Here is a 15,293-nt window from a genome sequence, read left to right as displayed (position 1 = left end):
GGAAAATACTAAGCTGACCCCAGGCCACTCGCCCTACCCATCCTCCCCAATAGACCACACCCTCCAGTGAGGGTGTCACACAGGAAAACAAGCCAGGGGCTGCCCACAACCACAGACTGCTTTGAAGATCAGCCTGGGAATGCTGTTTAGAACTTAGCCCAGTGTCTGAGCTGTGATACTTTCTTCCCAGGACCCCTCTGGCAATCTGCCTACATTCCAGCCATTCCCCCATCCATCCACCTCCCTGTTCCTACAGCAAGGCCCTCCCCGCAGCCCCACCTCCAGTCTCCTTCCACCCTTCACTGTCTCCACTGATCCACACTTTCTTCTCCCACAAAAGCTCAGCAGCCCACGCAGCTCACATACTCTCACAGGCCAGGAGACGGCCACATCGAAACTTCTACACCGTAAGGTGCAAGACACTGAGGCCTGGAAGGCAGCCCTACAAGTGCTACAAGAGAGGAACAGGGTCAGGAGGTGCCACACCCAGTGCCAGACCCAGGAGAGTGTTAGTGAGAGATGCCACCCAGGGAAAAGCTTCGGTCTTCCCACCAGAGGAGCTCTGCCACCACAGACCAAGCCAAAGGAGGTGGCAAGCAGGTAGCAAAGGCAGAAGGCACTCAAGCCCTGTCTTGTCAATTTGCCCTCGACGCCAGCTGAGGCAGAGTCCTGTGGTAATGCCAGAGACCCGTGCTGGTGACAAGGTTGCGTACAATGGGATCTACCAACTCCATAACAGGGTCCTTAATATGGCCAGCAAGGCAGGGTCTCAGGGTCACAGCTATGGCTCTGACCTGTATAATCCAGGCCCAGTGTGAGGAGGGGCTTGCAAGGACGCTCGGGCCGGTCTGTCCAGATCTTATCCACAAGGTTCTCCTTCACAGGCACGAGGTGGTGACCAGCACTTCGCAGTACCTTGGCCATCTTCTTCCAGTAATCTGAAGAAAAACATATGGCCGGCCACAAAATGAATACTCATTTCACCTAAGGCCAATGGCAGGGCTCGGGCCAGGCTCTTCTGGAAGGGATTCCTCAGTGCCGGGCATGCAGAATGGAGACCACCATGGCCTTCCCTGCCTGTCCCAGAAACATCTTCTTAGCTGACCCTCCATTGTGACATCAAGTCACATTGAGTCCCTGTGGCTCCAGATCTCAGTAGCAAACGGGGAGGATATACAGAGGTGTCCCAGAAGGCTGGCAAGGACCAAGTCACTCACCTGTGGGAATGATGAGGGGGTCCACACCGACCCTGGATCCTTCTGGGAGCACACTCACCAGCCAGTCCTCCTGGGTTGGTGTGTCCTTTAGACCTAGGAGGACAGAACAGCTAAGTGCTCTCCCTTCATATACAAGGCCAAGGGCACAGAGCAAAGCCCCTGCCCACAGCCAGCCTCTGACTGGAGGACTGAGCCTAAGTCTTGGCTACAAAAAGTCTTTCTGGGGATTCCAAGTGGCGCACACAGGAGCCCACCGCAACCTTGGGGCTCCCTACCACAATGGACAGACAGCCTCTTCCTTCTACAAGACGACAATAAATAATAAACAACCTCCAAGAGAACTAGAACAGTTTCTAGAGGTCAGTTTTCCTTTAATCCAGCCACTATTCTGGGGACAACGTTTTTAAAGCAATGAGATTTCTGCTAAACAGTTAACATCCTGGCACCGAGCACGCCTTTCAGAGTTAAAGCCCCTGCCTTCTGAGGGCTTTCTCTGCTAACTTCTGACAGACAGGAAGCTCAATGGTTTATAAAGCACGGGACTCCCAGTCCTTACAAACGGCAGGCTGGCTCGGAACTTTATTTTGTGATTTGACTCTTTCCCACTTTTTTTTTTTATTTATTTAAAACAAACCACTAAATAAGCCACTTTATTAACAAAGTTTTCCTTGGAAGTCCTGGTGTAACTTCTGTAGGATGAAGTCACATGACTTCCCAGCAGCCAGATCTTTGGCAAAACCCTAGGTCTGTGTCACTCACAGGCAGTGATAAATCCTGCAGAACCTCCCTACACTGTGGCACACCTGAGGAAAGGGAGACAGGACACGGGAGCGGCACTGAGAGGGGACAGGGAGCCACCCCACACCATAGACCTGACATACTCCCACTTCAATAGGAGACGGAACACACTTTACTGCTCTGACCCGACAGCTTCAGCCTGCAGACCCCAAAGTCAGTTTCTCTCTGCAAACTGAACCTGGGATTTTTGAACCTTGGATCTTCTAAAAGTGAGTATGCATTGGTGTGTACAAAACGGCATGGTGTTTTTTAGCTTTCCTTGGCTTTTCAAAGGATCCAAGATGTCAGGAGAAGCACTAAGATCCTGGGTCTCCAAAGCATTCTACCAGCCCTGCCCAGACCATGCAAGTTCCGCCACGGGGGCTGGGCTCTGCTTCTACCCACCCATCTTCTACTCACCCATCTTCTACCCACCCATCTTCTACCCACCCATCTTCTACCCACCCATCTTCATGAGAGTCCAGTTGTTGTCCATCTGTTTGGCAGCCTGGAGGAAGTAGCGTCCGTCAGTCCACATGGCCGCATGCTCCTCTGTGATGATGGCTGTGCCTAGAGCAAAGCAGCAAGAAGAGAGAAGGTTTCTGACCACCACTGAGAGTCTGTATGAAGACAGTAGTAGGCAGGCCAGGGCAGTGAGGCACACAGGAGTCCTAGACTCCAAGGAAACGCCTGGTCAGAGACTGACTACAGCTCAGGGCAGACTCTGTCAGAGCAGTCCCGAGGCCTAGATGGACAGGATGCTGGCCTCCACACACAAGCAGCCAGAGTTAAGAAGGATGGAGCAGACGACCTTGTGGCCAAACCTCATAACCCACAAGACAAGGGGGGAGAGGTTCTTCCACTCCAACAGACACCCACAAAGAGCTGCTCCACCTCCCCCAGAAGCAGGCCACCTGGGCCATCAGCATCCATGGTAACTCAGCAGGCATCAGCAGAGTCCAGGCTCCCACCTCTGTTTGCCCTTGGTCCCCACAGGCCTGGCAGACCTCAGGGCTTTCAGCAGAGGTGATGGCCAAAACCAACCGAAATGTGCCAACCAACACAAGCACTTAAGCCAAAGGAAGCAGAGGTGAACCACAAGAAGAGAGGGGCTCTGACCTCATCGAGTCTGCTCAAGGGATGGGAGCCCAAAGGGGAAACCACCCAAAAAGTCAAGGGTGTAACAGTTTTGGAAAAGTTAGGGCTTTACACCAAAGGACATCAACATCAGCCACTGTTATCTAACGCCGTTAAAACCAAGTATCAAAAGGTCACAGAGACCGCTACAGGACCAGGAAGCTACAGTGGGTGGGAGAACTCATAAGCCCATTAAGGTTCCTTATTTCATGTTCCGGAGCACTAGCTAGGCAGCCATGTTCAGTTTAATTAATACTACTTTCTGTGTGCACATCATAAGCACCACAAAGCGCAAGACTGTTCTTTGTAATAGAAGGTTGCTTTGTTTTGTATGGAACAGCAAAGACACAGAAAAGAAGGAGGGTCACTAAAAGGTGGCGCTGATGAGCGGATAAAATTACAACCCACACCACTGCACAGGCTCAGGTGGGGGATGTCCAGTTTGCATTTTATTTTTGATTCTGTGGCACAGGCTGGAACACAATTCAGTTACCTCCAGAGCAGAACCAAAACAAAGACAAAGTAAGAGCAGAAAGTTTAGTGACTCACCTGCAGAGCCATCGAATCCAGAGACAAAGGCCCTCCGACAGTCACAGGGTGCAATGTACTCACTCTGGAAAACAGAGACGAGAGCCGTTCATGCCCCGAGCTACGGCTTATGCGCGTCACAACAGTTGGAGGGGTCTTGGTACCTTCACTCATGGGGCCAAAGGGACAGTTAGAAAAGCAAACCAAACATTTTTTTTTAAATAGCCAGGCATGGTGGCACACACCTGTACTCCCAGCACTGAGGCCAAACAATCTCAGGTTTGATGCCAGCCTAGGCTGCACAGCAACACCCTGCCTCAGTTTGATGCCAGCCTAGGCTACACAGCAACACCCTGCCTCAGTTTGATGCCAGCCTAGGCTACACAGCAACACTATGCCTCAGTTTGATGCCAGCCTAGGCTACACAGCAACATCCAGCCTCAGAAAAGGCAAGACAACAACAAAAAGTTAGCACACAGTGTGAAAGACTCTAATTTTGCTGCACAGCCCCCTCTGGAGAACAAAGCATGTGTAGAGAAACCGCTCAGAACCGCTTCCCTCGGTAAGGTCTTAGCCACACTGCTCACTGTCCCTCCCTCCCTCGCTGCTGACATTTGGGCGTCTGTTACTTTTCTGAGGAGTGGAGCTGCATTTGTCTTCGCTTCAGTCTCTTTAGACACTGGCTTCGTTCTGAACGTCCTCTGTGTGTCCCCTCCATCCCTTCCTGTCAGGCAACAGGAGGAAGCACTCCCTCCAATCCAGAGGGCTCCCTCAAAACCAGGCCCTTTACACGCAGAACCCCCCTGCCTCTATGTGGGAGAGAAGTGCTCCTGGTGGAAGGTGGAGGGGCTGGGGGACGTAAGAATCCACCGTGGGGCAGCCAGAGAAGCAGTACTCATTAACTTTGTACAAAGTAAATAGCAGAGGTGGGATGTGGACCTGAGCTGTCAGCCCCAGCCCCACAACCCTGAAGCCTATGCCAGGCTGACTTCCAGCACATGGTATCTCTCATCCTAAGGAGTCCAGGACAAGATCAAAAGCCAGTAAGGAAGCTGAGTGTGACGGTTAATACCGCCGCCTTGACAGGACCCGGGATCACCTAGGAGACAAACTTGTGGGCAGGTCTGTGATGGATTATTAAGATTGGATTAATTAAGGTAGAATGGCCCACCCTAAAGGGGATATCCAGGTTAGGTTAACTGTGGCAGGAAGCCCCGCTCTAACTGGGAGCAGTACCATTCCACAGGCTGGAGTCCCAGACTGAACAGAAAGGAGAAAAATGTTCTGGGTACCAGCATGAGCAGCCACCTCCTGCTCCTGTGGGGAGCCTTTCCTACCATGACTGAGTGCACCCTCAAGCCCTTCCTCCTGTAAGTAGCTTTTCTCAGAGGTTTTTTTTTTTCCAGCAAACCAGTTAATAAACTAAGATTCAAAAAGGAAACTTAGTAAGTAACTTGCCCACTGTCAGGCTGATAGTGGACCAGGATCCAAGGCCAGCTCCGCTTCTGTCTGGAACTGAGTCCCCCTGCACTACCACTGCCATCAATCAGGCTTTACCCAGGCCAAAGGACTCAGCAAGGTAAACAATATTAAGCATGGTAGAGCACCCTTGCAATGTCAGAAAGAAGAGGCTGAGGCTGGAAAATCAGGAGTCAGGAAACAGCCAGTGCTATGTGGCAGGACCCTAGAGGGAGGGAAGGAACTTAGGTAGAGCACGGGGCCGCTGGCCAAGCCCAGGGCGTGTAGAGACAGTCAGTACATTTGGGGGAAAAATGTACCCATGTACCTCTCCTGCTGTGACAGAGATCTGCATCCCTCACCAGGGCTGCTGCCACCATCCCCAGGGACCCCTAGACAAGTACGAAGACGGGGCAGCAGCAGCACCACCACCACCATCACCCTCTCAAAAATCAAACAAGTTTACGGAGAAAGAGGAGCTGGGGAGAAGCAACACCTGTTCCCTGGGTCTGCTGGGAACTCGAACCTCGGCAGAACCTGGGGAAAAAGCTTGGACACTGAAGGGATCCATAACCCCATCCTCCCGAGGAACCAGGACAACAAAGGCGACAGAAGACGCATCCGGTCAGCAGAGATGCTCTCTGACAACATGGCTCCCTGGATGTGGCCCTCACTCCAGATCGATCTCTCTTCTCTCTCTCTCTCTCTCTCTCTCTCTCTCTCTCTCTCTCTCTCTCTCTCTCTCTCTCTCTCTCGGAGATGGATCTCCAATGTGGCCCCATTACTCTCCAGGAAGCTGAGGGGTTGGGGAGGGACAGGATTCGTCCAGTCCCGACCACAAAGGCAGGGGACAGATTTCTCCAGCAGATGATCATGTCTAGCCTGGGACCCAGACAAAGCCTGGGGCAAGAACCAGACATGACCTAAGTGGTCAACAAGCCAGAAAGACACGGCTCGCGGGGGCTGGCAGCATCATTACCTCCACAGTGACGAGTGCTGAGTCCTGGCCCGTGCTCTTGAAGTCATGAGGCTGGCAACACCCAGAGACACGCTTCCCAGAGCAGGCTAAGGAGAGTCACAGAGAAGCAGACACAGCTGCTGGCTTTACCTTCAGAATTTCCCATTCTCTGCATTTCTCATAAAAGGATTCGGGCCGAGCCTCATCATTTCCACCTGCCCACAGTCCCGAATTCTCACTTCACACGCACTGACAGGGGGAGTTTCAAACACACACATAGCCCTAATACTAACACGTCTCATCACCGCTCTCCTTCAAACTCTCATCGGCCCGTCATGTTTAAGATCAAAGGCAAATCCTGGCCCAGTCCCCAAGTTACCACCTGATCAGGCCCTGTCGTCTCGTCTGGATAAAGTATGGCCCAGAGTCCACAACCTTCAATAATAACACAATTTATACTCCAAGCCTGTAACTAGGTCTGACACTCAGCCAACTAGCTGGGCTCACCTTGCTCATCTGGGAAATAGGGAGAAGATGATACCCACACTTAAGGACTGGGTGTGAGCTGTGCTCAGCCCTAGACACAAGCAGCACTGTTCCTCTGCATTAGGCAGTGAGCCAGACTCAGGGAACCTAATCAGGCCTCTCCGAGTAGGCATCTGGCCAGCCACGGGGGCCAGCATCCATCCCGAGAAACATGAGCTACAGCCACACAGGTATGCCACATATGCAGTACGAAGCTCGCTCTAGCTTCAAGGTTGCTTAGATCCTGCCCTTAAAGCCATCGGGCCACGCTCAGGGGTTTAACCTGGGCCACCATGGCAGATGAGGAGCAGGAAGAAAAGGGGAAGGTTAAGGAAGGCCGGAGGCAAGACACAAGATCTGGGCTGCCAGCCAACCGGGCCTGACAACAGAGGCAGCAGCAGAGAATTCTGGGAACGGACTGAAGAACCAGTCAGAGCCCCAAACATCACCCTGAGAGGCCTGCACTCTGCCCTGCAAGTTCTAGAGAACTCTGAGGTTGGGGATGGGGGTAACTCGTGCTTAGATTTGAGAGCTGTCACATGGCCACATACACTTGCAACAGGACAAGGACAGCAAACGCCACCACAAGACTAAACGTATCAGAGTCCACTCTGGAGGCCCGTGATCCCCGCCCTGACACTCTGCTCCTATAGGGCAGGCACCTGGACTGTGCCTCACACACATTCAGTTCTCCACAAAATTAAGCCCGCATGGCTGGAGATCCGTGTTAGGAGAGTTCCGCATGCAGACAGTGGACAGAGACATAAGCTCCTTCCTTACAGCCAGACACCGAGTCAACGCCCAGGCACCTCTCCTCTCCTAAACAGAGCAGCGTCAACATGCGTAAGCAAAGTGTGACAAACGCCACAGTGTAGCCAGGCCACTGGACAGTTCCCAGGTCCCATTGCTTCTAGGTAGGTCATGTGATGGGAAGGAATGGCTGCGTCAAGATTTAAATGTAAGAATATTTTCCAGCCGGGTGTGGCGGCGCACGCCTTTAATCCTAGCACTCGGGAGGCAGAAGCAGGCGGATTTCTGAGTTCGAGGCCGGCCTGATCTACAAAGTGAGTTCCAGGACAGCAATGCTATATATACAGAGAAACCCTGTCTCGAAAAGCCAAAAAAAAAAAAAAAAAAATTCTCTCAGTAACTCCTCCCTTTGCTAGAAAGGTAGCAGTGTTGACAAAGGAGCCCAGGTCAAGTCCCTCATCAACAGGAACTCTGTACTACATGATCTCAGACCTAAGACCTCACAGAACCAGGCCCGAGGCTTTACGATGCACTGCCATCACAGGCATTGGCTCTTGGCTCTAAAGAAACAGTGGATAAAATCACTACCCTGCCCCAGGATTCAATTTAAGAAACAAGGGCTGGCAGGATGGCTCAGCAGGTAAGAGCACTGACTGCTCTTCCGTAGGTCCTGAGTTCAAATCCCAGCAACCACACGAAGGCTCACAACTATCTGTACAGCTATAGTGCACTCACAAACATAAAATAAATAAATAAATCTTTAAAAAAATAAAATAAAATAAAATATCTTTTTAAAAAAAAAAAGGTTTAAGAAACAAAACAGGAGGCTGATTTGAGGAGGTGTGATTTTTCAGGAGAAAAAGAATACAGTTTAGGAAAATCTGATTCGTGACTTCCAGAAGGAGAGAGAACCACACACCCCGCCAAAGCCTCATATTAACAAATTCGCTTCGACAGAATGTGACCCTTTGACTAAGCCAAGCCAAAGAACAGGGCCTTTCAGATAAGAAGAAGGATAGGATTTCTGAAAGAAAGCCCTGGCCCCGCCCAGTGGCTGTCCTGGCTTGAGGCTGCGGATGCCCAGGCATCCCGGTATCTGCCTGAGACAGCATAGGAAAGCATTTACCAATCACCACTGTGAAGGCTCCTGGGCCTTGTTCTGGGATTAGAGAGAACCAGAGAGGCTGACCACTCAAGTGCCAGGTCCTTATATAACCCTGCACTTGCGGCTCGTCTGGTTCATCTCCACTAGGGAACAGTGTGGGTGTATTTGTATTTTGGAAAGTACACAAAGGACAGAATTCAAGATTCCCCTCCAGTTCTCCAACGCCCGCCCTCCGTTCTCCACGCCTAGGAGGAATTCCACCAACCTTGACTCAGGCTGAAATATAACAGTCAGGATGAGAGTCGCAGAGAACAGAGCCTTTCTATTGCTGAGGAGGCCGCTGAGCAGGTCGCACACAAAGCGGCCCTTCCTCCCTGTCCCCAGAGGCCTGGCAAGGACCCAGAGCCCCACTTAATGGAGTTACCCCAACAATGCAGTGCCTCTCCACAGGAACTGAAAGAGGAAATGCACTTCTGCTGGTGCACCTGCAGAGTCGTCTCTGCCTGCACGGTTCACACTTAGGGCGTGTCCTGTTGTTTCCCTCCCAACCTCTGTTCTCCACTCAGAACCTCTCACCCAGATTCGGGGATCCCCTGGTTTCTCTGTTCTGTGCCTCCCTCCTCCAATCCACACTCAAGAGCGCCCCTATTGGTCATATTGCCTTCTTGTTCCTGCTAACCAGACCTCATCTCAGCCAGACAGGGTGGGACACTGCGATCCTGGCTGGCAGGATTGCCCATTCAGAGTTATCCTCCACTGTGATACCAAGTTTGGGCTGTAAGAGAGTCTCAAAACCTCCTGACTATGGGGGTCAAGGTCGCCGACAGGAAAGAATGACTAAATGTGCCCATGGTGTGCTTTTTATGTCTGTCTGTCTGTCTCTCTTTCCCCAGTCTTCTCCACACGTCCAAATTCTACCCGCCCACAGTCCAACTAACTGCGCTTCCTTGACCCTGCTGTCTTAGAAATCTCTCTCAGCTAGGAATGCATTCCACACTCATACAGGCCGATGCTGTAAATGATGAGAGCGTCACCACAGGTGGCCCTGAGCACTTGAAAAGTAGTTTATTATCATGTTACTTTCTTCTTTTTTTTTTTCTTTCGGTTTTTCGAGACAGGGTTTCTCTGTGTAGTCCTGGCTGTCCTGGAACTCACTCTGTAGACCAGGCTGGCCTCGAACTCAGAAATCCACCTGCCTGTGTCTCCCAAGTGCTGGGATTAAAGGTGTGCGCCACCACTGCCTGGCTTTATGTTACTTTCTTACTAGCCTGAAACTGTATTTCATTTTATCTCATTTTAATCACTTGCAATGTAGTTCTAAAACAGATACCCAAGATTCAGTTAGTAGAAGCCTTTCAGGAATGCGTAGGACAGCATGGGTATGTGAGACTACTTTGTCAACTATAACTTCGTTTTAAAAGATTTTATTTATTTTATGTATATGAGTACACTGTAGCTGTCTTCAGACACACTGGAAGAAGGCATCGGATCCCATTACAGATGGTTGTGAGCCACCATGTGGTTGCTGGGATTTGAACTTAGGACCTCTGGAAGAGCAGTCAGTGCTCTTAACTGCTGAGCCAGCTCTCCAGCCCTGTCAACTATAAATTTAATGAAAGGTAAATACAGATCAAATGCTCGAAACCATATTCGGACTGAGGTGTTTTATAAATATAAACTACCATATATGAGTGCTTCCTATAAAAAGTAATCTATACTCTTCATACTGATATGTGAAAATGACCATTTCTTCTGACACCCTGGCATGACTAATTTATGAAGTATTTTACTACCTTACAACGTGGCTGCACACACCTCACAAGTTCCTCCTGGATGGTGCTGGCTGGGCCCTTCCCTGACACATGTGCAGGCTTTTATGTGTCACAAGTCGCATCTCTGTTGTGGCTTGTCTAGTTTTTTACTCTAATGGGCCTCTCGTTCCCTCCTATAAAGGTGGCATAACAATAAAAGCAGCCCACCCAGGGGGCAGAACCTGCCTTCAGCATTTGCTGACAGCAGCCCTGTGACTCAACCACGTAAGCTGAGACTCAGAATCTAACAACCATGCAGCTGGCTACGCAGGCAAGTGTGGCATCCGGGCCTTTGACCCGAGGTCCCCCCCTGGGCCCACATGAGAGCTACCTGCCTCTGCATCTGTCCAGTATCAGCCCCTGAATAGGCAGTCCGATACAGGGAACACACAAAGCTTGGCTTCCCCCCACTGTCGCTATGTACACGGTGCTATGCACATGGCGCTGCGCACATGCACTGCCATGCAGTGTGTTCCCTGGCCTCAAAAAATAAAAAATAAAGGAATGTCAGTATATGTAAATTGATGAAGTCTAGACAGCAACTTCTGCAACTACTGACTAGCCTGAGCAAGCCTGATTTATTGTTTTTAGAATGCTGCTAAGTAACTCGTTTTCCTGGGGTTCCGGCTTCAGCTTCCTTATTGAGGGAAAAACCTTCAACAGTGATAGCCCAGGATCATTAGAGATGAAGGGCTGATTAACACCAGCCCTGTCCTTTGGCCAGCCTTCTTATCATTCCCAAAGGGCAACAGGCCACACCTAAAGCATTTAAAATTCAAGGGGACTCAGAATTTCCCTTTGTGATAAAGAGAATAAAAGCATCACAGAACAGCACACCCAGGACTAAGAACATCAAGATAAACTTGGCTACAAGAATGTTCTCTACCCATAAACATACGATAGTACAGAGTGTAGCACAACACTGGGCTAAAGGAACAGAAACCCAAAGGCACAGACACACAGCTGCACACAGTCTGAGCCAGGCACGTCGATTTCACTGGGGGTACAGAGAGGCTCAAATCTTTCTGCATAGGCTGCCTTTGGGGGTAAAGGTTCACAGATAAAGTGAGGTGTTAGGTAAAGAGAGGATGGGGAGGTGAGCAAGTGCAAAGAGGAGGGGGGGGTCATCTTGGGGGGGGCCTGATCACTCGTGCCTGTCAGCTCCTGTCCTGTGCAGCCTGGAGGAAGGACACTGTGTTAGACAAAGCAACGGTCCCACATGACAAAAACGGGTTCTGGCCACAGAAGGCATCTGAAGTGCTCAGGCTCTTGGAACCCAGAGTATAATGGTGGTTTGTAGGAGCAGAGAGGAGGGGAAACGAAGGACCTCTCAATAGGTGGAGTTTTCATCTATTTGGCGGGGTGAAACTGTCCTGAAACTTGTTGTGTAACAATGTGTGCGTGTTGCTAACACTGCGCTCCTGTACACGCTACAGGATTATGCTGGTGGACTCTGGGGTATGTTTTCACTACAGCTCACTACACTGTGTAGATCACAAAGCACGCTTTTGTAAGGACATCTGACAAGACACAGGAGTGCCTCAGGACACTTCTAAGGGTTAGGGTTAGGGTTAGGGCTAGGGCGGATCTCTGCACCTCCCTCAGGGGAGACCCCAGCCCCTTGCGATGGTGGGGAGGAAGACCAAGGGTGCTCACACCAATCACACTCTCATCTGGGACTCCGGACCTGGGAGGAATCGAAGTCTTTATCTTGACAGTAAGAGATAAGGAAAAGAAAGCACAGCAGATGTCCAGTTTATACTACCGGCTCAGCAACCTGCCTCTGGCCAGAAAGACACAGATGCACAGCTGGAGCGAGTCCCTCTTCCCCACCCGCCACACCCTTCTTCAAGGCCAGCGCATTCCTCTCCAGCATAACTGCAAAAGCAAAAAGCCCGGCACTGCCAGCACAGCATTTCTGCCTCTAACCCAAGGTTCTCAACCTTCCTACTACTGCGACCCTTGAATACGGCTCCTCATGTGTGGTGACCCCCGCCCCCAGCCATAAAATTACTTTTGTTGCTGCTTTATAATCGTAATTTTGCTACTGTTATAGATCATAATCTATAACAGGTCGTAATCTGTTTTCAAATGGTCTTAGGTGACCCCTGGGAAAGGGTCATTCGATTCCCAGGTTGAAAACCACTTGCACTAAACTCGAAAAACCTCTTTTTACTGTGCATGGAGCCTCCAGATAGTTTCTGCCACCTGCAGTTGAGGACTCCTGACACCAGCCTTATCTCCCACTGATGTTCTTCAGTTCCCTGAGACCTGCCCAGGGAAACTGGCCACACTAGTTCTAAGAGGCTTTCTGCTTCTCCGGTTTTGTCCCTATTAACCCTCCTACTTGGAGCCCCTTCCCTTCTCCACCCCCAATTTCCACTCCCCACACTTTCCCTACCCTTCACGTTCTAGCTCAACTGCCGTCCTGTCTCACAAATCCCCATCCCCGTACCCATCCCCTCGGAGCCTGCGACTTCCATAACCCGATCAAGTTTCTTCACAACAGTCACCATGTTCTCCCTTCCGACAGATACATGTGTGTGCACCTTTTAAAATGTGTGTGTGTGTGTGTGTGTGTGTGTGTGTCTGTGGATGACTATGCGTGCAAGCATGAGGTCACCTGCAGAGGCCAGAGGTAGCCTCAGATGACCTAGAGCTACAGTTTCAGGCAGCTGTGAGCTAAGAATCAAAGTCAAACCTGCTGCAAGATTAGCAACTGTTCTTAACCGCTGAGCCAGCCACACACACAGCACCAGAGACCTCTAAACCCCACTCCCCTCATCTACTACACTGTCTGATTCCTAAGGCAGAATCCAATTCTGTTGGCATCAGCCACAACCAAGATAGTGCTCTGCACATAAGCAAAGGCTGGAAAAAATCAACTTACAGATACCTCTATGGGGAGGTGGAGAGCACTCTGGTGCCTCTATGGGGAGGTGGAGAGCACTGTGATGCCTCTATGGGGAGGTGGGGAGCACTCTGGTGCCTCTATGGGGAGGTGGGGAGCACTCTGGTGCCTCTATGGGGAGGTGGGGAGCACTCTGGTGCCTCTATGGGGAGGTGGAGAGCACTGTGATGCCTCTATGGGGAGGTGGGGAGCACTCTGGTGCCTCTATGGGGAGGTGGGGAGCACTATGACGCCTCTATGAGATGGGGAGCACTTTGATGCCTCTATGGGGAGGTGGGAGCACTTTGCACACTGTTTCTTCTCTCACTAAACTATAACCATGGTGAGGGCAGGAGTCCAACCTTCCCGACTCATCTTTGTGGCCCTTTAGCAGCATATCACAGGGAGGACACTCACAATCCTGACTTGCCCACAAGTTAGCCCTAGCATCCATACATTACCACTAAGATGGAGCTCCCTCCGGCCTGGCATTCTATCTTGTAGCAATGCCTGAGGTGTGGGGCCATCTGCATGAGCAGAAAGAGGCGAGAGACCTATGTGATGAGGTCAGAGCATGACAGAAGCAGTGTAATATAGAATACATCTGAAAGGGAAAGGTCCAGAACTTTAAAACGTCTTTACTTTGCCCACTGATTCTTCACAATTACTGAAAGCTAGCTAACCTCACTGGGAACAAGGAGGCCCAGTCAAAGCTACCTGCATTCAGTGAGGCTTAATCAAATATGGCTGGCTTCTATGTCAAGCCCCAGAAGGCATGCTTTCTTATGGATTTACAGCTACAATCCTATAAACGTGTTAGAGCTGAGGGAAGACCAAAAGGAAGGAGGCTGGGGGATCGTCTTCAGCCATCCCCACTTGGTACCTGGTGGGCATCTCCTGACGGGATGATATAGGCCTGGATGGGTTCTGCCACATATTCAGAGTTCCTCATAGCTTGTCGCAGCTGCCGAAGCAGTTCTGAAGTCACCTTCGGAGCCATCCTGTGGTCTGCAACACGAGAGTTTGTTAGGAAACCAGCCTGACCCTGCAATTCAACAACTAGTAGTGCACAGCAAGCTGTGGAATCCTCCCACATCCTCGCCCAGCGTCACCTTCAACCTGACCACTCCATCACCAGACAGGCCCGAGGCAGCCAGAGACACTGGTGCTTAGAGTTTTGAAATGCAAACTTCTAAACACCCGAAGGTGGCAAGAAAACTTCTGCCCCGAAGACTCGTTTCCCAGTTATCTTTCACTACTAGGACATGATTCTAAGGAAAAAATTAAACAGCTGTAAGGCATCAACCTCTGTTTATAGGTGTGGGAGAAATAGATGGATACACTATTCGCTAAATAAACTATAACGCACAGAACACTAAGTAGCCACTAAAAATTATATGGACCTAAGAAAATAGGTGTCTGTGTGTTTGTATCCGGGAAAGATGTCTAAGCTTGATGGGTAATTAAAAACATATTTTGAAAGGGCATATGTAGATTATTTTACTTTGAAATTGCATTTTAAAATGTACACATGCAGAAAGAAGTTTCCAGAATTGCAATAATCCATGTGTTAAAAGTGGCTATTTTGGGGTCTCTTAATGTTAGGGTTTCTATTGCTGCGATAAAACACCATGCCCAAAAGCAACCTGGGGTGGAGAAGGGTGATTTCAGCTTAGAGTTCCACCTCACAGTCCATCGCTGAAGGAAGTCAGAGCAGGAACTCAAACTGGGCAGGAACCTGGAGACAGGAGCTCAGACAGAGGCCCTGGAGGATGCTGCTCACTGGCTTGCTTCTCATGGCTTGCTCAGAGATGCCACAGTGCCAAGAAGACTGGTGAGTCCTCGGCCCTACATGGACCATCTGTATCCCCCAACCCAGAGCTCAGGGAACATCATAGAAGAGGGAGGGGGCCTACGGATGGAGAGATGTGTAACACGGCATAACCAGGCACTCACGACCTCACTGCAGCTGTGGTTATCCTCACAAGGCCTGCACAAGACTGGACCTGTCAACAGGTCGGCATGGATAAGGCCTGCCCACCTCCCAAGGGACTACTGGCAGCTGGTTTCTGGGTGTTAACTCTCTTCAGTGATGTAGCCACTGATAGGTGCCTATGCTTCAATAGATAATATCTCA

The 15,293-nt window shown here is 50.5% G+C and overlaps 1 protein-coding gene across 2 annotated transcripts in view; it reads right to left on the bottom strand.

Moving 5' to 3' along the window:
- Xpnpep1 (X-prolyl aminopeptidase 1) overlaps window positions 1-15,293 on the bottom strand; it is a 47,582-nt gene that overhangs the window by 19,755 nt on the left and 12,534 nt on the right. For both annotated transcript variants that reach the window (XM_021151323.3, XM_021151326.3), the window contains 5 exons: window positions 14,040-14,164; window positions 3,681-3,744; window positions 2,460-2,564; window positions 1,218-1,310; window positions 795-938 (listed from right to left, as the gene is read on the bottom strand). In XM_021151323.3, coding sequence (XP_021006982.1) covers window positions 795-938; window positions 1,218-1,310; window positions 2,460-2,564; window positions 3,681-3,744; window positions 14,040-14,164 — 531 coding nt within the window. The remainder of the gene's footprint in view (window positions 1-794; window positions 939-1,217; window positions 1,311-2,459; window positions 2,565-3,680; window positions 3,745-14,039; window positions 14,165-15,293) is intronic.

The sequence above is a fragment of the Mus caroli genome, unplaced genomic scaffold, assembly GCF_978045245.1.
Source record: "Mus caroli unplaced genomic scaffold, Mus_caroli_1 scaffold_20, whole genome shotgun sequence".
NCBI classification, from domain to species: domain Eukaryota; kingdom Metazoa; phylum Chordata; class Mammalia; order Rodentia; family Muridae; genus Mus; species Mus caroli.
The sequence above is the reverse complement of the archived record's forward strand: the minus strand, read 5'-3'. Positions and strand labels throughout refer to the sequence as shown.